This window comes from Adiantum capillus-veneris, chromosome 4 (genome assembly GCF_014529385.1).
Source record: "Adiantum capillus-veneris isolate H3 chromosome 4, ASM1452938v2, whole genome shotgun sequence".
In the NCBI taxonomy this organism is placed as follows: Eukaryota; Viridiplantae; Streptophyta; class Polypodiopsida; order Polypodiales; family Pteridaceae; genus Adiantum; species Adiantum capillus-veneris.
This window is the reverse complement of record NC_140934.1, coordinates 116,838,858-116,861,987: the sequence shown is the minus strand read 5'-3', so window position 1 is coordinate 116,861,987 and position 23,130 is coordinate 116,838,858. Positions and strand designations below refer to the sequence as shown.

The window sequence follows — 23,130 nt, the reverse complement described above, 5'->3', positions numbered from 1 at the left end:
GGATGAGGTCCCAGCTCCACCCTCCACTTCAGCCTCACCTTCGACACCCTGCCCCCCCCCCCCTCCCCCCCCTCTGCCTCCACCTCGCCCCTCTCCTTCTGCCGGTCCCTGCACCCCCAATCCTCCTCCTCCCACCAATCCCCCTCCTTCCACATCTCCTCCCGTTCCTACCCCGCAGCCGACCCATGGGGTAGGACCTTCCTAGGCTGCTAGAAGATCTCTTGGCATCGCTTTTGCCACGAGTCGCTTGGCGAGAGAGGGACAATCCTTGTGTACCCCCCTTTTGGTGCACATTTCTCCCTTTGCAACAGTTCCTCATGGACTGACGTGCTTCGACATTCATTGTAGGTGGGATTTCTTTGCCTACGACTTCACGCGGTTTCTCGGCGACTCTTCACCAGACTTTGAGGTAGCTTGTTTCAGAGTTCATGTATTTGTTCCTTGCAGCCACATGGATAGAGGCCGTGGACTCTACAGTTGGCTTCTCTTTTCCCTTATGTGGCAAGGATCAGGCTGAGTGGACCCTGGACTCACTGATGGAGTGGTTGCAGGCATAGGCCCTCGAGTTTTCTCACCATACGAGAGACCCGGTACAGACCTTGTGGCTGTTGGCCAAGTTTTCAGTGACACCTCCAGACTCGACAGGATGTAGACACATTGTGGTACACTTCTTTGCTGACACGCAGAGCCCATCGTGCTATGTATATATATGAGGATTCTTGAACAGAGGAGGTTGCCCTGCGTATGGCGCGCTCTTCTTGGGCCTGGGCTAGATAATCTTTGCAGTCACGCCTATGTCGCGGACGCTCGGATGCGGATTACTCCCCATCCAGGGCGGCCTCGAAGATAGCACGGTTAGCTACTGTTGCAGCATCAGTTCTCTCTCGTTCCCCATGAGGATTGTCTCATTGAATGTGCAGGGATTAGGTGGGCCCCAGTGATTCTTGAACAGAGGAGGTTGCCTTGCGTATGGCGCGCTCTTCTTGGGCCTGGGCTAGACAATCTTTGCAGTCACACCTATGTCGCGGACGCTCGGATGCGGATTACTCCCCATCCAGGCCGGCCTTGAAGATAGCACGGTTAGCTACTATTGCAGCATCAGTTCTCTCTCGTTCCCCATGAGGATTGTCTCATGGAATGTGCAGGGATTAGGTGGGCCCCAGTGATTCTTGAACAGAGGAGGTTGCCCTGCGTATGGCGCGCTCTTCTTGGGCCTGGGCTAGACAATCTTTGCAGTCACGCCTATGTCGCGGACGCTCGGATGCGGATTACTCCCCATCCAGGCCGGCCTCGAAGATAGCACGGTTAGCTACTGTTGCAGCATCAGTTCTCTCTCGTTCCCCATGAGGATTGTCTCATGGAATGTGCAGGGATTAGGTGGGCCCCAGTTTCAGCACCAGCGAGGTCGATTGCGTCAGGAGCTTCAACGATGCCTTGTGAGCGGAGAGATTGACATTCTTATGCTGCAGGAGCATCATCTTTGTGAGAGCCGCATTAGATGATGTGGCTAGCTTTTGCATGGGCGATTTGAGACATTTTGGTCAGCTGCACTTGGACTTGGTGATATATAGGGAGGGGTATGTATAACTATTGCGGACTCTTGGTAGCAGGCCATTGTGGGCAGAGGTATGATTGTGCCAGGCAGGGCTCAGTGGATTACTATGCAAGTTCAGGGTTGCCTCTTGGGTTTCCTGAACATTTATGCGCCCAATCTGGCAAGTGCACGTGCAGAGTTTTGGTCTCACATTGTAGAGTCTCTGCCGCATGCAGAGCAAAGGTGCATTGGGGGTGACTTCAACATGTTGGAGGACCCCTCAGACATGATTGGTGGTGGCCATGCTACTGTGCACAAAGCTGTATTGGCAGCCTGGGAGAGGCTATGTATGACCTTGAGGGTTTTAGGTGTTTGGCAGCACTCTAGCTTTGTGAGGCCCCCAAACAGCTTGGCCTTGTCTCGCTCGGACTGGAGAGTGGGAGGAGTGAATCTATCTCGGATAGATCGCTTATACGCTAGTGACCACACCTGTGACTTGGGAGGGTCGGTTTGCATCTTGGCTAGGACATCTTTTTCGGACCATGCACAAGTGATTCTCATGGTTACAGATAGACAGAGGAGGGGGAGCACGATGCTCATATCCCTGAGAGAATCTTCTTGGACTTAGAGCTCAGAGAGCGAGTGGTGGCTCTTTGGACAGAGGGCTTGGACACACAGGACTTTCCTTCTGACAGAGTGGCCTCTAGACTTGCTCAGCTTAGTCATTTCTTTCTCCAGGAGTCTACGACCCGCCTGGCTGCAGCGAGGGAGGAGGAGCAGCGTGAGTGGTGGCTCTTTGGACAGAGGGCTTGGACACACAGGACTTTCCTGCTTACAGAGTGGCCTCTAGACTTGCTCAGCTTAGTCATTTCTTTCTCCAGGAGTCTACGAGCCGCCTGGCTGCAGCGAGGGAGGAGGAGCAGCGTCTCCGTCGGGGCGTTGCTTCCTTGCAGGAGCAGTACCCAGACAGTCCTTGGTTGGAGGAGCACTTGCAGCAGCCTCGCCAGGAGCTTGCCAGCATAGAGAAGAGGTGTCACGAGTTTGCTTTTTATCGACAGGCATCTCAGTGGACCCAAGTGGGTGACACAGTGACTGGGTCGTTCTTTGAGGTAGTGGGACCCTGTCATGCGCACACCAGTGTCAGCCAGTTGAGGAGACCTGATGAGTCAATTGCTTTAGAGCCAGAGGATATGCGTGCAATTGCCACTGACTTCTACCGTGACTGGCTGTTAACAAAGCCTCGGTCAGAGAGCAAGTTTGGGCATAGATGCCTTGTCTTGTGACTGAGGAGATGCGTCAAAGACTTGAGTTGCCTGTCTAGCTAGAGGAGCTCCATGTGGCCCTCAGAGCACTTCCCCATGGTGGCTGTCCCAGGGAGGATGGTTTGAGTCCCAGATTTTTCTTGGAGTACTCGGACTTGTTGGGCACAGACCTTTGCAGTGCTTTTCAGTATATCTTGCACACAGGAGAGATGCCTGACAGCACAAGTGAGGGCTTGATCTACCTCATTCCTAAGGAGGGAGGCTCCTTGGATGAGATTCAACAGTGGCAACCCATCACTATCCTTAACTCAGCATAAAAAATTCTAGCCAAGGCTTTGAGCTTGAGGATTCAGCCACTTCTAGAGAGCATTATACATGGAACCCAAACAGGTTTTGTCAAGGAGCGCAGTATCTGTCACGTGACACATCCAACCCTATGTATCCATGGACAAGCTACAGCATGATCAGGGTTCAGTCAGTCCAGTCGATCTAGATTAGAAGTGATCTGGCACTTTTGTGTCTCTATTCGTAGACCGTGCATGCCCAGTCACTTAGTGTGGATGCATATCCTCTGGTTGCACACAACATGATCATAAGCATTCCCATTAGAATCAGTCAGGGAAATTTTCCAATGCATTTAGCCTATTTTACCTATTTTTGGCATTTTTCACTTATTAATTTAAGTGACTTTCCAACAAAAGTAGGTAGGGCAAATTGGATAAGAAAATATATAAGCAAACCAAAGTTAGCACTAAATGGCAGAAGAGGCAACAGGAGCCAAGTTTAGCAGGCAACTTCTTAGCAAGATCAAGCCTTGGTGGATTCCCTCCAAGCAGCAGATCCCCCCCATCCTAGCGTTTCTTCATCAGCTATAGCCTGGCGTTTTTGCACCAGCACACCATCGCCAGCAAGTCCCAGTAGATAGCGTTTTTGCCTTAGCATCATCGTCACAGAAACCCCATCAGCTAGCGTTTTTGCAGAGCTCCAACCCTAGCGTTTTTGGATCCCAATGTTTGCAGATTTCAGCCTTTGCAGTCTTCAGCCCTGGCGATTTTCAGTAGTAGAAAGACCATTCATCAAGTTCAGCCCCTAAAGAGTAGCAGATTCAGCCCGGATAGACCATCAGTTTTCAGCCCTTACGAACCTCAGTTTTCAGCCCTAAACCTGCAGAATTTCAGCGACAAAGACCTACAGAAACAGCCCCCAAAATCAGCGTTTTTGGACTAGCCGCAGATTTCAGCCCATAGCGTTTTTGGACAGCAGATAAAAGATTGCAGATTTCAGCCCTTTGGTCGGTCTCGTCGTCACCGTCGTCATCGCCGACATAGCCTAGACTTGCATGAGTCACATGCATACAGTTTGTACTAGTTTGTGCAATCATAAGGAGACCACTCTCGCCGACGAGAGTGGGGCCTTCGGAGGATGGTTTTACAACGTCTCTGGTGTCGTATCTCTCTTCTCTCTCTATCTCTCAGTCTCATACACTTGCATGCACAGTGTCCATTCACTTTGTTTGTGATCATAGCATTCTCTCATTAAGAACAGAAGGCTCTCCCTTCCATAAGAACAAAAGGAACCTTTAGCACAGTTCGGAGCACTCATCTTGAGCAAAGTTCAAACATTCATTCCGTTGCACCTAACATTGGTATCAGAGCTTTGGCAGTGTTCTGTATCACTCAAGGAAAGAACTAGAAGAATCACAAGATTTTTTCTGCTTGTTGCGGTCGCACGAACCCAAGTTCGCTTGGGCGTGTCGATTCCTAATTGTGTTTTTGAAGAGTGACAGGAATCCCAAGAAAGAAGGGCTTGTCCAACCTCCCCTTGTGCCTCTTTTCACTCATTGCGAGCGGAGCGTGCACTTAGCGGCCGGCCAATCGACATGAGGTGGGAAAAAGCAACCTTGGTGTGAGCGCAAGGCCGCCAAGGGGTGTGCCCGCAAAAAGGAGAAGAACTCGGGTGAAGAGAAGATCCTTCTCAAACACAGATTCCAAGCGAAAGAAAACCCTCAAGAACCTCAAGAACCCAAGAACCCAAGTTCCTCGTAAACTTAATAAGAACCCAAGACCACAAGAACCCACGACTTCAGAATGGTCATCACTCGAAGCGGAATGGATACTTCGCTTAGAGGTGATGAGCATGAGAGAGGAGAAGAAGAATTTTCCCCACCAGGAAGTTTTTCTGACCCTCCCCCTTCCCCATCTACATCAAGGATTGCACTAACTCCTATGGAGGCTTTGGGCCAGATGTTTATGGAAAGGAAGTTAGAACGCGAAGCAAAACATGTAGAAAGAATGGCAGAAATGGAACGCAGACAGGCAAAAGACAAAGCAGAAAGAGAAGCAGAAAGAAAGACAAGAGTAGCAGAAAGAGAAGCAAAAAGAAAGGCAAGACAAGAACAGAGAGACCGACACATGCAGGAGTCCTTGCGACTCTTTCCTCACGTGCCGGCACAGATGCAAGAGATTCAGGAGACGGAGACTCTCTCAGTCTCTTCTTCTCCCAAGCATGACACACCACGATTTGCATGATTATGAGAAGCATGATGATCTGAATGACAATGATGATTTGGATGATAATGATGAGCATGATGATTTGCATGATCAAGATGTGATTCCTCACAAGCATGATGAGTTGCGTGAAGAAGACGTGATTGTTCACAAGGATGATGAGTTAATTGATGCTTTTTCTAGCGAAGCTAGCCTCGTTGCAGATTCGATCAATCACGAAGGATCGATCTTGGCTCTCGAGCTCAGGTCCAAAGAACCCCCTCAGGAAGAACCGATCTTGGCTCAAGCCTAGGTCCAAAGAACCCTCACAGAAAGTATTATGTGTTCGCATCATTGATACGCACGCATTGTTTGAGTGTTTCATTCGTGATTGTTTCCTGTATTTTAGTCAGCGTCTTTATGTGATCCCTTTTCCTAGGCATGACATATTGTACATTGAGCACGTTTCACTCATGAATGAGCACGGATGTATGCGGATTGTTCATGAAAAGCTGAAAAGTATGCATTCAAGGAAGTCACATTCCATGTCTCTTCCTTGGCATGACACATTGGTGGAAAGAGCACATGACAATATGTGCACCAAGCATGGGCATTTCTGTTGTGAATTGCCAAAGTTGATTGCTCTAGATCATAAGAGAAAGATTCGATCTCATTATTTGCGTGTGTGTGGTGAACGGTTTGGCACTCCGTCTCTATGTTCATCTACATTGCATGCACAGTCTTTGAGGAAGACAAGATTTTTTCCAGTCACTTTACATGGAATAGGTATGTTCATGGTTTTGTATTGGAAGTGGTTTCAGGAATTTTCAGCCATAGAGGTTCTTGAAGAAAGAAGCATGACTCTTGACGAAGTTGAAGCATTGAAGGAGCCATAGAAAACTGTGTCGCTTTCGGCGCGGCCCAAAGAAGCAAGCTTTGCAGATCTTTATGAAGTTCAAGTACCGCACGACCCACACATCAGAGTGGGCTGGCGACGAGTCCCTTCCAGGATTCCGGATGCTATTGGCGATCTCCCTCGACGCCATACAGTTCGGTACCGGTACCTCACTTTGAAAAGGAGGGGGATGTCACGTGACACATCCAACCCTATGTGTCCGTGGACAAGCTACAACATGATCAAGGTTCAGTCAGTCCAGTCAGTCTAGATTAGAAGTGATCTGGCACTTTTGTGTGTCTACTCGTAGACCGTGCATGACCAGTCACTTAGTGTAGATGCATATCCTCTGGTTGCACACAGCATGATCATAAGCATTCCCATCAGAATCAGTCAGGGGAATTTTCCAGTGCATTTAGCCTATTTTACCTATTTTTGGCATTTTTCACTTATTAATTTAAGTGACTTTCCAACAAAAGTAGGTAGGGCAAATTGGGTAAGAAAATATATAAGCAAACCAAAGTTAGCACTAAATGGCAGAAGAGGCAACAGGAGCAAAGCTCAGCATGCAACTTCTCAACAAGACCAAGCCTTGGTGGACTCCCTCTAAGCAACAGATCCCCCCATCCTAGTGTTTCTTCATCAGCTATAGCGTGGCGTTTTTGCACCAACACACCATCGCCAGCAAGTCCCAGCACATAGCGTTTTTGCCTTAGCATCATCGCCACAGAAATCCCATCAACTAGCGTTTTTTGCAGAGCTTCAACCCTAGCGTTTTGGGATCCCAGCGTTTGCAATCTTCAGCCCTGGCGATTTTCAGCAGTAGAAAGACCATCAAGTTCAGTCCCTAAAGAGTAGCAGATTCAGCCCGGATAGACCATCAGTTTTCAGCCCTTAAGAACCTCAATTTTCAGCCCTAAACCTGCAGAATTTCAGCGACAAAGACCTACAGAAACAGCCCCCAAAATCAGCGTTTTTGGACTAGCCGCAGATTTCAGCCCATAGCGTTTTTGGACAGCAGATAAAAGATTGCAGATTTCAGCCCTTAGGTCGGTCTCGCCGTCACCGTCGTCATCGCCGACATAGCCTAGACTTGCATCAGTCACATGCATACAGTTTGTACCAGTTTGTGCAATCATAAGTAGACCACTCTCGCCGACGAGAGTGGGGCCTTCGGAGGAGGGTTTTACAAAATCTCTGGTGTCGTATCTCTCTTCTCTCTCTATCTCTCAGTCTCATACACTTGCATGCATAGTGTCCATTCACTTTGTTTGTGATCATAGCATTCTCTCATTAAGAACAGAAGGCTCTCCCTTCCATAAGAACAAAAGGAACCTTGAGCACACTTCGGAGCACTCATCTTGAGCAAAGTTCAAACATTCATTCTGTTGCACCTAACAGTATCCTTGACATCTTTAATTTTTGGGAGGCGTCGGCCCTCGCTTGCCTCCGAGGTGAGGATCTGGTGATACTTCTCGACTTTGAGAAGGCCTACGACAGAGTGGATTGGGACTTCTTGGAAAGTAGTCTACATAGGATGGGCTTCTCAGATGCTTGGATGAGAGGTGTCAGCTCTCTACAGACGTGCACACAGTCAGGTGCTTTTGGCAGGTGGTAGAGGAGACCGTTTTATGCGCACACGCTTGGTCACACAGGGCTGCCCTCTAGCCCCCTTCCTCTTTCTATTCTATGCTGAGGCGATGAGCAGATTATTGGTTTCACAACAGTTTGGTTTACGTGGCTTAGCGCTCCCTATTCGGGACGATGAGCTACTGGATGCTGAGTTTGCACATGACTCAGCTTTGTACTTGGAGGGCCAGGAGGCAAACCTGCACAAATGTGAGCAAGCTCTAGAGACCAACCTGGGTCCAGCACACGTGTGAGCGACGTTTTGTAGGTTGGCAGTGCTCCTACACCTAATTGGCTGCCAGGTGAGGGTTTTAGATGGATTTCCCCAAGGACTACAATTCACTACTTGGGTTGTCAGGTTGGCCTAGGCTTGTCCCCTGAGCAGCAAATTGCTCCCCTCCTCTTGTCCCTTAGGAGGAAGTTGCTACATCGGAGTTCGGCACGACTCTCTTTGGCAAGCAGAGTTGTAGTGGCCAACCAAGCGTTGTTGGCTACTATGTGGTACATTACATCTTGTTGGATCTTTTCGAGCTCCTGCATCAGCCAGGTAGAGAGGCTGACTAGGAATTTTCTTTGGTCAGGATGCAACACTTGGATAGCCCAGGCCAAAGTAGCATGGCAGATCATCACTCTACCTTGTTCTCAAGGGGGGTTGGGGATCATTGACCCAACACAGCAGAGTAGAGCCCTTCTTGGGAAGTTTGTTGTCAAAGGACTGCTTCCAGCGGAGAAGCCTTGGAAGAATTTTTTGCTTCAGCGGCTTCGAGCTCGAGCGCCTCACGCAGGAGGCCCTTATAGACCTTCCATCATATGGATCTTTACAGAGATGCGCAGAGTTGGTCTAAGCGGAGACTGGAGGATTGTTTTGCTGTGAGCCTACTTCGCTCTTGGGAGCAGCTGTGCAGAGAGGCCTCGAGCAGCACCAGCCCACCTGCACGGAGGAGCGCTTGAGACAGCCCCTTGTTTGGAACCCCATGGTCAACACTTAGAGAGGCCACTTGGTTGGTAGTAGGCCTCATGTTTCTTGGGGTTCCATGGCAGAGGGTCTAGCACGCACTCTAGGTGACTGGCTTTAGTTCTCAAGTTTGCTAGAGAAGTTACAGCGCATCCAGCTGCAAGGCATGAGGGGGGTGCAGAGCATGTGTTAGGACATCACAGAGGCAGTACCCGCTGAGTGACTCACACCTCTAGAGGCAGCGGCTCCCAGATGAATGGGGGCCTTCACGCGACTGGAGGTCCTCGTCGCAATTCGAGCTTGCTCAGAGACTGTACCCTCCATGTTCTTCAAGATCCAAGGCGAGGGTCAACTACACAGAGTCTCAGTAGAGGCTCCACAAGTTGCAGAGTGTTGTTTTTAGAGGATCCGAGTACTTGGCATCAGCGGGAGGACTTGTATCATCGATCCTGACCCAGCAGCTCTTGACACACGCCATTGGAAGCTTTGGACTTGGGAGAGATGTCCATTGGCACGAGTGCAGTGGGATCCTGGAGAGTGGTTTTGGAGGGCCCCTTTCTCCTTAGCCGACGATCCAGGGGTCCCTTTCTTTCAGTACACTGTTCGACTGGGACATCACATACTAGCAGCACAGAGAGGCTCGTCCTATTGCAACACCTCATTGGCAGGAGGAGGGTCTCACAGCGGAGTTCTTGTCAGTTTTTTGGGCGAGGTTGTGGGACGCCAGACAACTGCAGCGAGTCACGTTGTTCCAGTGGCTGGTTGCACATAGAGCTACAGCAGTGGGGAGTTGGCTAGTACATAGTGGCCTTTCGACAACATGTGCAGCTTGTGACCATCCTTTGGAGAGTCAGCGTCAACTGTCTGTGGGACTGCTCTATGGCAGAGCAGGTTTGGCTTCGGGTCCTTCGGTTGATGTAGCGCAGATAGTGTGTCGTGCTCTCTACAGTGGGTGCTCCTCAGTGCAATGTGCGTGACAACCTCACTCAAAACAGGCTGAAAACAGGAAACAATAGACAACAACTCTCACAGACACAACAGCAACAGTAGACCACGACAACTGACTCGACTATCTCAAAGAACTGATACAGACTCTGGCGTGGCAGCACACTCAGCTCCAGCCTAGGACTCTCAGGTACAATGGGGGTGTCGAGGCTCAAATGTGCGGGGATGGTGAAGACGTGCTCTGTGTACAGACTCACTCTAAATGACTACATAAAGATAATCCCCAAAATGACCCAAACGACTACTCATATGCACCACCATAGAGAGCCACCAACGGCTCATAAATGTCAGCCATCTAAGTCTATCCCGAAACTGAGTGGTGGTGACCTGGCCACGATGTCCACTAGGCCACCGTCCGTATCCTGCCACGTGTCGTTGTCCAGCCGAGAGTGTCCGTCCAGTGTGAACCAGACCCGACCAACTGTACCAACTGTATGTCCTCTGAAAGTGAAAGTGACACTGTAGCCCTGCTACAGGTTGCCCGCCACGAAACCACTCACCGTCTCGGTGAGAGAACCGGCTGAACTGTAATAATAAATGACTACTGTATTGACATGGTGAAAAGACCGTCACTCATCATCCCAGAGAAAGAGTAGTCGCTATAGCTGCACTCGAAGGATCGGTCTCCGGAGGTGGAGCCATCAAATCAATGATTGAACTTCGTTGTAGGGACTGCTGAGCTGGTAGAGGCTGCTGGGCTCTATCCATAACCTGGCCCCCCTGTGAAAGGAGCCGCCAGCTGCTGCACGGCAGAGGGTAACACCTGTCCGGAAGTGAACTGAGGACGACGAGTGACACAGCCATGGTGGTGAGCCCCAGCAACACCATCGCAGTAAGGAGCACTATGCATGTGGGACGATGAGGACTGAAATCCGTGAGGGTACTGTGGACTGTAGTACTGAACTGGATGCTGAGGCTGTGTGTATAGTCCCGTGAAGTGCTGAGAAGGACTTGCAGTCTACAATGGTGGTCCGGATCCAGTCCATCCAAACCCTCCCTGAGCCTGAGCCTGAGCCTGAGCCTGAGCCCGGCGGTCTCCATGTAGAAGCATTTCCCTAAACATTTGTACCTGTGCCCGAAGGTCTTCAATGATGTCCGACTTTATCTTCAAAGATTGTTGTAGCGCAGATATCGTAGCATCCCGATCCAAGATGGCACTTTCGGCCACCTTCAGAGATCCCGCCATAGTTGCATATATGGCAGAGTGGCGCTGGTGCGTAGCAGCTAACTGTTCCGCTCCAAGCTCTATGGTAGCGATGGCATTCCTGGAGTCTTGTAATACTTTCTCCGAAAGATGTACCAGAGAAGTAGAGTCGGCCACCCCTGATGATGTCCCAAGTGGCACAAGTGGGTCACTACGAGGAGGCACTACTGGTCGAGTAGGAGCTGAGACAGGATCTGAGATGGTAGTTGCCGGTGGAGTCAGATGCATATGGGTGAAGACAAGGGAAGAAGGTAGAGGAATCTCCGAGGGAGAAGCCGCCAATTTGTCGTGAAATTCGGGAGTCGACACTGGTGGCGAGAGAGGGGTGGTAGACAGAGACCGCCGCGGAAGATGTGTGACTTTAGTCTGTTGGCTCTCCGATATTGGCAAGGAGATTAGAGATTCTGCTGCATCTTTGGCCACCTTTGCTTTTATCTTCTTTTTCTTGTGGATTGCAAGATCCGCATGAATGTTTAGTGATTTCCTTTTCCCTTGCACACATTGCGTATCATCATCTACTTCGTCTGGTGTAACAGGAATACTGACAACCCATGCCAAGAGAGGGGCTGCAAAGCATTTGAAGCTGAGCTGTACAGATCTCACCTGGGTCCGAAATCTTTTTGCTCGAGACTGTAAAGATGAGAAAAGGATCTAGTGAAATCCACAGGGTTGGGCATGTAGCAAACAGTAAAGACCGTCCCAGTGAGATACTGTAGTGGGCAGTTCACATTTCCCTTTATTTTCTTTGGCATCTCTAGCAAGAAAGTAGTACCTAAAGATTGCCAAGATCTGTTTATTTCTTTCATAGTTCCGATGATTTGTACTGAGCATTTCCTCGCATGACTGAATTGTGGCCTCCTTAGAAATCTGAGAGAAGGTTCTAGTGGCAGGCTTCACAGCTGGGAAGGTTTTCATACCCATAGCATGGCCCAGCCTTGTAGCGGTGAGTTTATGACCTCTGACCTTGGGAAAGTTCTTCAAAAGATCATGAATCATCTCTATAGGAACAGTGGTTGGGAGATCTTCGGCCAGTGCTATGAGACCCATAGTTTGTAGCTGGTCCTTGGAGAGTATTTGGCTAAGAGACGGCCGAGGTGGCTGTAGATAAACGGCCAAGGAGAATGGTGTGCGACTTTTAGATGCAACCGGCCGAGCAATTTCCTCATTGGATGACTTCCTGATTAAGTGTCTTTTTACCTGTTGTTCTTAAGTTTGTTTCTTTCGATGCATCCGACTCAAAGACAGCTTCTGACTCTGACTCCGAAGTTGGGGATGCCTTATAACTTTCATCGCTTGCATCACTTGAGGTGAAGTCATCCACATCATCCACATCTTGGCTGTTAGTTCCCGAATCCTCCTCCTCTTCAGCAAAACTCTCCTGCGGAGGTGGTGGCTTCTTGATTGCTTTTCTTGAGGGTTTGTTACTACCTGCCATGATAACTGTAGTTTCTTCTTGAACTACTGATGTGCACATCTCGTGCAGAAAGACCCAATAGAGAGCAGAAGAACTTCAGACACTGTCAGGTTTTGAATAACCGAAAACTGGACTAGAGATGGCCCAGCGACTTGGTTCGAATTTCGAGCAGTTGGACGAATTTGGAAGTTTCCAAATTGGGAACGGTGAGTGATAGTGAGCGAAATTGCAAAGCACGCCTGATTGGGTGGATATGAGAGGATTGCCAATTTGGGGAAAGGGTTGAAATATGAGAGTGCAGGGCTAAGGGACGAGTTTGAAAAAAACTAGGGTACGAATTGGGGGGAAGTTTGACTAATTGGTAGAGGGTGTAATTTGGGCAGTGCTTAAGTCCGGCTGCACTGGCGAATTTCGGCAGGGGGCGAAAAAGGCAGTAGGGACGATTTGGCGAATTTCGGCAGGGGCAAAAAAGGCAGCAGGGACGAATTTGGCCAAAGGAAAGGAGACGAATTTTGATAGGGCAGAGAAGGGCGAATTGGAGAAAGGGAAGGGGAGGGACGAATAAGGAGGGGAGGGGGTCGAATTGGGCAGGAGAAGGCAGGAGAGGGGCGAATTCTGGAAGGGAGGGGGTCGAATTGGGCAGAGGCGAATTTGGGAAGGGAGGGGGTCGAATTGGGCAGAGGGCGAATTTGGGAAGGGATGGGGTCGAATTGGGCAGGAGAAGGTGCGAATTGGGTGGGGCAAGAGAGACGAATTGGGAGGGCATAGGGGGCGAATTGGGAGGGGAGAGAGGGACGAATTGGGAACTAGGGGAGGGTTCGAATTGGTAGGAGAAAGCAGGAGAGGGGCGAATTTCTGGAAGGGACTAATTCAGCATGGGCGAATTTGGGAGGGAAGGGTGGCGAATTTGGAGAGAGTAGAGGAGGGCGAATTTAAGAGATAGGAGAGGAGGGCCAATTTAAGAGATAGGGGAGGGAGACTAATTGGAGAAATGGGATGATTGGCAGCCAATGCTGAAGACGAAATTTTGAGGCTGTGCCCCTCCGGTGAGGATACCATACATCACTTTGCACACTTTGCAAAGAGGCATACAACAAAGAGTTTACCGCTGCTTGATTGCCCAAGCATGTCCTTGAATTTTGCCCATTGTGACCACAGTGGGAACAATGCCCAGCCATGTTCGAGGAAGGCCAAGCAAGGCTAAGAACTTACTTACCAAATCTTTACTGACAAGCTACTTATATGTGGCAGACCTTGAGAGAAGCTAGTAACCTTAAAGAAAATATCACAAAAGAGACTAGGAGCTTAACTGGAAATACCTTAGTGCTAATGTCAAATAACACTAATGATAGAACAATTAGAGAAAGAGTGATTGGATTGTAAGACGTTGAAGACAATACCCAATTACCGAGACTGAGTGGGAAATGATACTTAGACTGAAAGATGGAAGCTTCTACAAACCTAGCAGAGATTAAGACATAACAGAACTCCCGTTCTGGTGGAAAGGTAGTTGGGAGGAGAGAGATTGAATATTTGAACCTACAGATGGCGAAATCGCTGCAGATTGCTTACTCAGAGTAATAGCACTTGATTCTGGAGCCATTTACCAGAGGCAATGGAACACCATCCAAAGTTACTAACTGGATTGCTCCTTGTGGCAAAATTTCCTGCACCCTGAATGGCCCTTGCCAGGCTGGAACCAATTTTTTAGCCTTTTTCAGATACTTAGCATGATAAAGTAGCACCAGTGCTCCTTGCGTTATTTGCGGCTTTCGGAGATGGCGATCATGCCATGCTTTGCGACGAAGCTGCTCTGCTTCCAGAGCCCGGGAAGCCAAACTTCGGCTTTCCTCCAAAAGGTAAAGATGAGAGACAGATGTTGACCCCAAATCTCCATTGGCACGCAGACTACCCACTCGCGGAGATCCTGAATTGAACTCGAAGGGTGCTATCGCTTCCAAACCGAAGGCTAATTGAAATGGGGTGTGATTGGTTGTGGCTTTGAAAGAAGTGCGGTATGCCCAAAGGGTGCCGTGGATAGCTTGACCCCAAGTCGCAGGATGCAGATGACATGCTTTCCACAGAAGTGCTATCAGAACCTTATTAGTGCTCTCTGCCTGCCCATTTGCTCTAGGGTAATAGGAACAAGATTTTCGATGAAAAATCTTGTAGTTGGTCAGCAAGATTGAAATTGTTTCATTCATAAAATGACTACCCCTATCACTGGTGATTTCCAAGGGACACCCAAATCTGCACAAAATATTTTCGTAGAGAAACTTGGCTACAGTAGTGCCAGTGCAATCCGTTGTTGCCAGTACCTCTGCCCACTTTGTTGCATAATCTGTAGCCACTAGTAGATACTTCCGATTGCCTGGTTGGGCGGAGAGAGTAATTGGACCCACAAAATCAATGCCCCATCTCTCAAAGGGCTGCCATGCCATAGAGACCTGCAAGGGACGGTTTGACTGCTTGCTTGGTTTGGGGCCACAGCGCTGACATACATCAGATACTTTGACATAGGCAATTGCATCTCGAAAAATATAGGGCCACCATAAGCCACACTGGAGAATCTTCTGAGCAGTAATATGACCAAGGTAATGGCCACCAGTGGGACCACTATGGACATCCTCCAAAATAAACTCCACTTTATGAGGGGAGACACACCGCCTCAGAACACCATCCTGTCCTGACTTGTATAGCTGGCCTCCAATTAGTGTGAATGGCCTTGCCTTCAACAATAGTCGTCGTTTCTGCAGTGGAGAAGCGTTCTCTGGGTACACGCCAGTAGAAAGTAGATGCAAAACATCGCCGTACCATTCTGGAGTGGTATCCACCTTAAAGAGGCTGCTATCTGGAAAGTCGTCTGCAATCCCTGTTGCTTCTTCACCTGTGTGAATGCGAGAGAGGTGGTCGGCAAGGACATGATGTTTGCCGGGCCTGAGTACCACTTCAAAATCAAATTCTTGAAATAGTAGTAGCCATCGCCATACTCGACCTGCAACTTGCTGCTTGTTGAGCAGATAGCGCATTGCATGGTGATCAGTAATAACTGTGAAGTGGACCCCTAATAAATAATGCCGAAATTTTTGCAGAGCATACACAATAGCTAAGCCTTCCCTTTCTGTGGTGCTATAGTTGCGTTCTGCCTTGGTGAGTAGGCGACTTGCATGGTGAACAAGGCAATCTAGGTTGTACTCCTTACTAGGCTGAGTCAGCACAGCACCCACAACCAATTGACTGGCATCAGTATGTACATGAAAAGGGAGAGACCAATCGGGAGCTACTAGGATAGGCGCTTCAGTGAGGCGTTTTTTGAGATATGCAAAAGCTTTAGCCTCTGCATTCGACCATTGAAAGGGAACAGTAGCACTGGTTAGGCGTGTTAGGGGTTGAGCCACCTGCGCATACATGCGTATAAACCTGCGATGATAGCCTGTGTGACCAACAAAGCTCTGCACCCCTTTTGGATTGATGGGAGGTGGTAACTTCAAGATTGCCACAATCTTCTCTGGGTCAGGTGCTAAACCTTTAGCAGACACCACATGGCCTAGCAGTGTGCCCTCAGTGACCAAAAAATGACATTTGATAGGATTCAGCTTTAGGCGCGCCTCTCTGCACCGGAGGAAGACAGCAGAGAGCTGAGCGAGGTGTTCCTCTAGATTTTCCACTGGGGTTGAACATTGAGCACCTGAGAAGGTCGAAAAATCGTCCATGAAGATGCGAAGATGATCCGTAAGCAAAGGACAAAAGATGAGATATACTGCCCGATTGAAAGAAGGTGGAGCGTTTTTCAACCCAAAAGACATCCTAGTATAGATAAAAATACCCCAGGGAGTCACAAAGGCCGTTTTCAGCTGATCACCTGGATGGATGCCCAACTGATTGTATCCACTAAACCCATCCATGAAACTGTACAAAACATGCCCTGCTACGTCCTCGAGCACACGCTCAGTGAAAGGTGTGGGGAAACCATCTGGAATAGTTACCTTATTCAGCGCACGATAATCTACGCACACACGAATTTTATTTGATTGCTTCTTAGGCGCTATCACCATGGGTGATAACCACTCAGAGTGCTCCATAGGTACAATGATTCTGCCTCTTGCATTTTTTCGAGCCCTGACTTGACAGCCTCTGCATACTTTGGGTTGAGCTTATAAGCTCGGCCTCTGGCAGGCTTAGCCCCTTCAACCAGAGGGATAGTGTGGAGACCCAATTCTGGTGGGATCCCTTCCAAATCCTTGTAGGACCAAGCAAAAACATCCTTAAAAGAGTGAATAAAAGAAACTACCTGATTAAGTAATGCGGGATGCTCCCATAACCAAGCTACTAAGAGGACGTACTGAGGGTCATCAGGGTTGCCAGGATCAGGGGGTGTAACAGTGGAGGGTACTTCAGAAGTTGAGAACTGAGCTGCCTCTTGGAGCCTCGAGACTTCATGTGCTAGTGTTTGATCGATTGGAAACTCCGCATACTCTTCTTGTAACCATCCTGGTGGAAGCTCCTCGAAGGGTAAATCTTCAGACATAGGCATAACCGAGTGCTTTGGAGGGGGCGGGGAGTCCGACCTGAGAGATGTTAGAGGGAGGGGGAAATCATTGGCGAGTTCATGCAGAGGAGATTTTTTCCCCCTTCGGTGATGTGTTATAGGTTCCCCGAGGCCGAGGGCTTCCGTAGGAGGATCATCTGAATCATGAGAATTTAGGGCTGACACACTTACTTGTTGGACTGGTCCACTGTCTGCTATAGGACTACTTTCTGCTGTAGGGCTTGGGACATTTATGTCCGCCAGAGGAGTTAGGAGAGAGAGTGTTACCGGCACAGGTGAGTTTTGAATAGAAACAACTAGTATGACATCGAGGCGGTAGCTTCCAACCACTGCAACAAGTCTTCGTCAGACCCGTCAGGTGGGATGGGCTGCTCAGGGTCAGGGTTGGACTGTACTGACAATGAGCTGTGATGAACCACTGGATCCATACCTCCTTCGAGCCGAATTGGTTGCATGGGGGAGCCAGGAGTATGTATCCACATGGCGTCGTTTCCCCAATCATGCAGTGCCTTAGTATGCCGCAACCATGGTCTACCAATCAGCAACGGAAATCCTCCCCCCACCTGAGGAAGACTGACCACCATAAAATCTAAGCTAAATGTGAAGCCTTGTACCATCAGCGGCACCTTCTCTACTATGCCCACCGGGTAGACTATCCTCTGGTCTGCCAATGTAACAATGAATGAAGCAGGGCGGGTAGGCTGCAGGCCTAAGGCCAACATAGTAAATTCTGGCATCAGATTGATTCCAGATCCACCGTCCACTATGACCCCTGAGAATTGATGCCCAAGAATAGACACAGTGAGACCAGGACTTTTGTAGTCGGTGAGTGGAGGAGCTGGATATGAAATCATATAGGACTCCAAGGGCTGCACAGGTAGGTGCCCGCCACTAGGCCCTGCACCCGGGCACAGAGACTGGATGATGGAAAGGGTGTCACTTCTAAGATTTGCATCAAGTCGAAGCATGTCGTACAGTGACACTTGCTGAAAAGTGTTTTTTAAGATAGACTCTGTTGTGGGCTTGTTTCCTTTGATGAGATCTTGCTCTGGTATCTTGACCTTCTGCAAGTCCTCTACTGCTTCCATGAAAGCACCATCAATATCTGATAGAAGCGAGGTAGGTTGGCTTTTGACACTACCTGCTGGTTTGTCAGCTACTACTGGAGTTTGACTCATTTGAGTGATAGGAGATGGAAAGATTGGACCGCTAGGGAGGCTGAGGCCAAGAGCAGCTCTTTGTGCCCGTGTGAGCACACTAGCCGGCTCTTCCACTTGCTTCAACCCATCTCGAGAGGCAACTACAAGCGTGGAAGGCGGGGCCTGTGGAATGGAGTTTACTGTGATGAGGTTAAGCTTTGGGAATGTAAACTCTTGTTGGTTCTGGCTTGTGCTTGCAGATGTGGATGCTCGTTGTTTTGGGCAATCCTTACTATAGTGATCCTTATCTTCAGGGCAATGTCGGCAAGGAGGGGACCCTTCTGGTAAGGGACATTTGCTCTAATAGTGTCCATACTCCCCGCACCTGTAGCACAAAATTGGCCTATTTGAGGGACGAGGTGGTCTCGGCCCTTGCTGCATGTGACCGGATGCTGACGTGTAGAAGCTTTGGGGAACTGAAGGAGTACTAGCATGATAAAAGCTGGGGGATGTAAAGTTGTTGTGCATACCTTGCATCGGAGGTGTTGTCAGCAGAGGTGGCATCGGGTTTTGATGGCTATACGGTGACACCATGTTTGATGCAGGTGCTAGCCCTTGTTGGAGAGATGGACCTAGACTTTGTTGTATCTACCGTAATCCCTTGATATAATAGCAATCCTCGTCTTCATGCCCAGACTTCTCGCAGAAGTGGCAATAAGCTCGAAGGGGACAGTCTTGGGGAGGATGTCCTGGAGAGAGACACGAGCTGCACCATACCATAGCTTTAGTCTCCTGTTGAGACCGAAGCTCTTCTAGCTCTCTCTTGATTTGATCCAAAGCCTCTAGATGTGGGGGTTTCTCCTGGCGAAGAGAGATATTTTTCTCCTCTTGCAGAGCGCGTTGTAGTTTTAGGGCTTCAAGTTCTCTACGCAAAGAAGTCAATGGATCAGCAGTACTTTCCGAAAACACAGAGGGGGTCTCTATGTGAGAGGAGTTGTTGAACAGCTTCCTAGCCCCCTCTATCCTAGTAGCAGCTGCGATGAACTCCTCCAAAGTGGCGTCGGGTCGGAGACTCTCTCGAAGTTTTTGCTGCGATGTTTTGGGAAGCGCCTTCTCCACCCACTTCTTAACCATGAATTCACCGGGTTGCTGGGGAAGTTTGGCAACCAGAGACTTGGTCTTGGTCATAAGCTCTGCAAAAGTCTCCTCTGGTTGGAGCACCATGTTGGCCAACTCATCCAACACCTTCTCCTGGTAGTCACCTGGCCTGAAAGTTGCACAGAACTGTTGTCTTAAGGCTGCCCAAGTTGCAAAATGATTTTCTGCAAACTGGTTGTACCATTTGTCTCCTAAGCCATCCAAGGTGGATGGAAAGAGTACCAAATAAGCATCTTCCCTCTTAAGACCACGACCCCTACAGAGAGATACAAACCACCTTGCATGGTCATCAGCATCTTCTGAAGAGAGTCCTTTGAATGTAGGGAACTTGATGTTTACCTTGGCCAAAACGCTAGCCAACGGCTCCATGGCCCCTTGCTGAGCCTGTTGCTCAATAGCCTGCTGTAGCAGAATAGGAGAGAGCTTTACTGGAGAAGGTGATCTAGAAGATGTGGAACAGGATGGAGGAATGGGTGATGTCGTATGTGGAGGTATGGGTGACGAGGTTGATGGACTTCTACTAGGTAATAAGGGTCGTCTTCTATTGTAGTACTTCAAAGGGCTCATTAGTGCGCTTTGACACTCGACTAACCGCCTTGTATGTGTCATGCAGTGACCACCAATCCATCCGAACCTTGGGCAAGAAAACCTGTACTGGTTGAAGACAGGTCTAGACTTAGGTTGGACCAAGGACAAGGAGAGACTAGACCAGGGACGAGGATAGATTGGACCAGGCTAGAGAGACCAGACCAATTAGACCAGGGTGAGATAGGACCAGACCAGATGGACTTAGACCAGGGACGAGGACAGATTGGACCAGGCTAGAGAGATCGGACCAATTGGACCAGGGCGAGAGAGGACCAGCCCAAAAGGACCAGGGCCGAGAGAGGAACAGACCACCAGGCTACACAATGCCGGGCAAAGTAGACGAAGCTAGTTAAACCCAACTAGCTTCCAGATTTGCACTTCACAGAGAGTGAGACTTCAGTTGAGGTCCCACCGTGATCGCCAAAATGAGAGCACCTGTAGCGCAGATAGTGTGTCGTGCTCTCTACAGTGGGTGCTCCTCAGTGCAATGTGCGTGACAACCTCACTCAAAACAGGCTGAAAACAGGAAACAATAGACAACAACTCTCACAGACACAACAACAACAGTAGACCACAACAACTGACTCGACTATCTCAAAGAACTGATACAGACTCTGGCGTGGCAGCACACTCAGCTCCAGCCCAGGACTCTCAGGTACAATGGGGGTGTCGAGGCTCAGATGTGCGGGGATGGTGAAGACGTGCTCTGTGTACAAACTCACTCTAAACGACTACATAAAGATAATCCCCAAAATGACCCAAACAACTACTCATATGCACCACCATAGAGAGCCACCAACGGCTCATAAATGTCATCCATCTAAGTCTATCCCGAAACTGAGTGGTGGTGACCTGGCCACGATGTCCACTAGGCCACCATCTTCATCCTGCCACGTGTCATTGTCCAGCCGAGAGTGTCCGTCCAGTGTGAACCAGACCGGACCAACTGTACCAACTGTATGTCCTGTGAAAGTGAAAGTGACATTGTAGCCCTGCTACAGTTGATGCCAACTCTCTCCACAGCACGGCAGTACACTTGGAGGGCAGCTGCTTGGTCCACTCACGGGCCCTGCACTACAGTTTGAGCTATCCTCCACCAGCAGGATGATAGTGATACAAGGGGGTCGACCTACACTCCAGCCTGCTACAGAGCTTACTCCATAGGAGTGGTGCAGTGCGAGAGAAGTGTGTTGGGAGCTCGTCTGTGGCCTGACACTCTCGTTCATCTGGCGGGCCCGCTACTTCGCCTTGTGCCACCAACGGAGACTATTCGAGATTTTTAGCTGGAGCTGTTCCATACTCTCAGGGGACAATTCGAGAGACTTCAGGGCAACTCTGACCGCATGCGTTCCTTTGACTCACGCCATGGGCCTTTCTTCACCATGGTCCGGGATGTGCTCAGATGGCACTACCGTCCACCTGTGTGGCTTTTCCCTCCTCCCATCTCCTGATTTAGCCCTCATTGTACATATGTTGTTTTTTCATTGAGAGAGTTTTTTCTAGTAGAGGTGGTTGTAGCCCTATGGGCAGTTTCATTAACTAATAGAAGGATCTTTTTCTCCGAAAAAAAAGTTTGCCAATGACAGGTGTAATGGCAACATCCCGTCTGGGTGCCGCTAGAACTACCTTTGCCTGTGGCCTTAGCCTATCAAGCGTAATTCCAAGTCGAGCCGCCAATGAAGTTGGCCTTGGCTCCTTCATCAAAGAAAATGAGGGCTTCCTGATCTTTCACTTTGCCCCATGCACTTCCCGCGCCAAATTTCAACTTTTCTTTTGCCTGCCCACCTAAAGGTGTTATCTTTGTCAGATTCTCCGAGAGAACCCATGAGTAATCTGGAATTCTTTGTGTCTTATGCCCTGTGAGACAGAGCGATGAAGACGGGAGCGTGCCCGATGCACAATGTACGAAGGGTGGGAGTGGCTAATAAGTTCGGGGTCGGGACACGAAGATTCTTTCACAAAAACCTGCGTGTGCTACAAAAAGGATCAGATCCTCCATAGAAGAAGAATCTTTCTATGCTCTGATACCACTCTAACCCGCTTGGACACTCCAAACTTGAAAATCAATAGCAACACACAAATAGATACTTCAAAATTACTGAACTTCAATTAAAAGAAAGAGAGAGTCGACATGGCCCGGCGTAGTTCCGTGCCCAGATGTATTGGCCCCAAAGTTTGGCGCCCCTTTCGGTATTTATTTTTCATTAATCATTGCAAAATACAAATCCCGAGGGACCTCTGCTCTCAAACTCCACGTCAAGATGCCCTCAGAGTGAAGCCCTAGGGGCTCTTATAAAGTTTACAAGTGGGATGCCAAAAACAGAGCCCCAAAAGCTTCAAACTCAAAAGCAAATAGTCCCCAAAAGCATCTGGTCTAAAATCTGCCCCAAAAAGCATGCAGCGCATATTACGGAAATTCATACAGGCTGCCACATCAGCATGTCAGCGCGTTATGCGGAAATCCGTACTGGTGCCATTTGGCACCCTGCCGTACAGTCTGCCACGTCATCAGCTTGTGACACTAGTAGGAAGGATCTTAGGACCTAAGTCCTGGAGTTCTCGCACCATTTGAGTGACCTGAGGGTGACACACTTGCTAAAGACCTTCTGGCCTTTCGCATGTTTCTACTTATTAGTTCCAGATGGTTCAAGCTTGCATCATCTGGCTCCTCGCTTTATTGTTGGCCAAGTTTAAATTGGACAAACAGGAAAGTGTTACCACGTTGATGCACCAAAAATAGACATGTATAGCAGCTTCAAACACTTTTCAAGGCTTGCCACTTAAATGTGTCTTCCCAGCTAGAACAACCCTTCCCTCCATATATACTTGTGGTGGAACGAACACTATGACTCAACTATACCATATAGGACTTAGTTATATTAAGGATTTATAGTAATTTGTTATATTAAGAATTCACGTCAGAACCTGAATCATGGGCTGCATTAATTGCTGCTATGTTGGCATCTCCATTCAATTTCCGCATTGTCTCATTAGATCCAAACCCTCCAACACAAGAAATCTGCCTGCCAAGGCAATGTTAGAATGTGCCAGACATCAATGCACATAGAGAAAGAAGTATCATGTATGACACATGATTAGATGATCATGAAAAGAGGCTAATCAAACAATTGGCTTGCCAAAGCATACCACTGCAGATGCCTCCTTCAGAACATCTTTCCACTTGTCTGGTTCAAACAAGCTTCCTGTAAACACCAATAACACATGAATAACTTTCAACAGTTGCAGAAAAATCATTAAATGAAGCCTGTACAAAAACATCAGAAGACATTATCACATGTAATTCACTGTTAA

General features: G+C 48.8%; 1 protein-coding gene across 1 annotated transcript in view; it reads right to left on the bottom strand.

The window, feature by feature from the left end:
* The window catches only part of LOC147459863 (uncharacterized protein At1g32220, chloroplastic-like), a 58,878-nt gene that overhangs the window by 17,021 nt on the left and 18,727 nt on the right, over positions 1–23,130 (bottom strand). Inside the window, exons 5-6 of the mRNA XM_086511054.1 lie at positions 22,966–23,021; positions 22,744–22,837 (exon numbers count right to left, since the gene is read on the bottom strand). Coding sequence (XP_086367180.1) covers positions 22,744–22,837; positions 22,966–23,021 — 150 coding nt within the window. The remainder of the gene's footprint in view (positions 1–22,743; positions 22,838–22,965; positions 23,022–23,130) is intronic.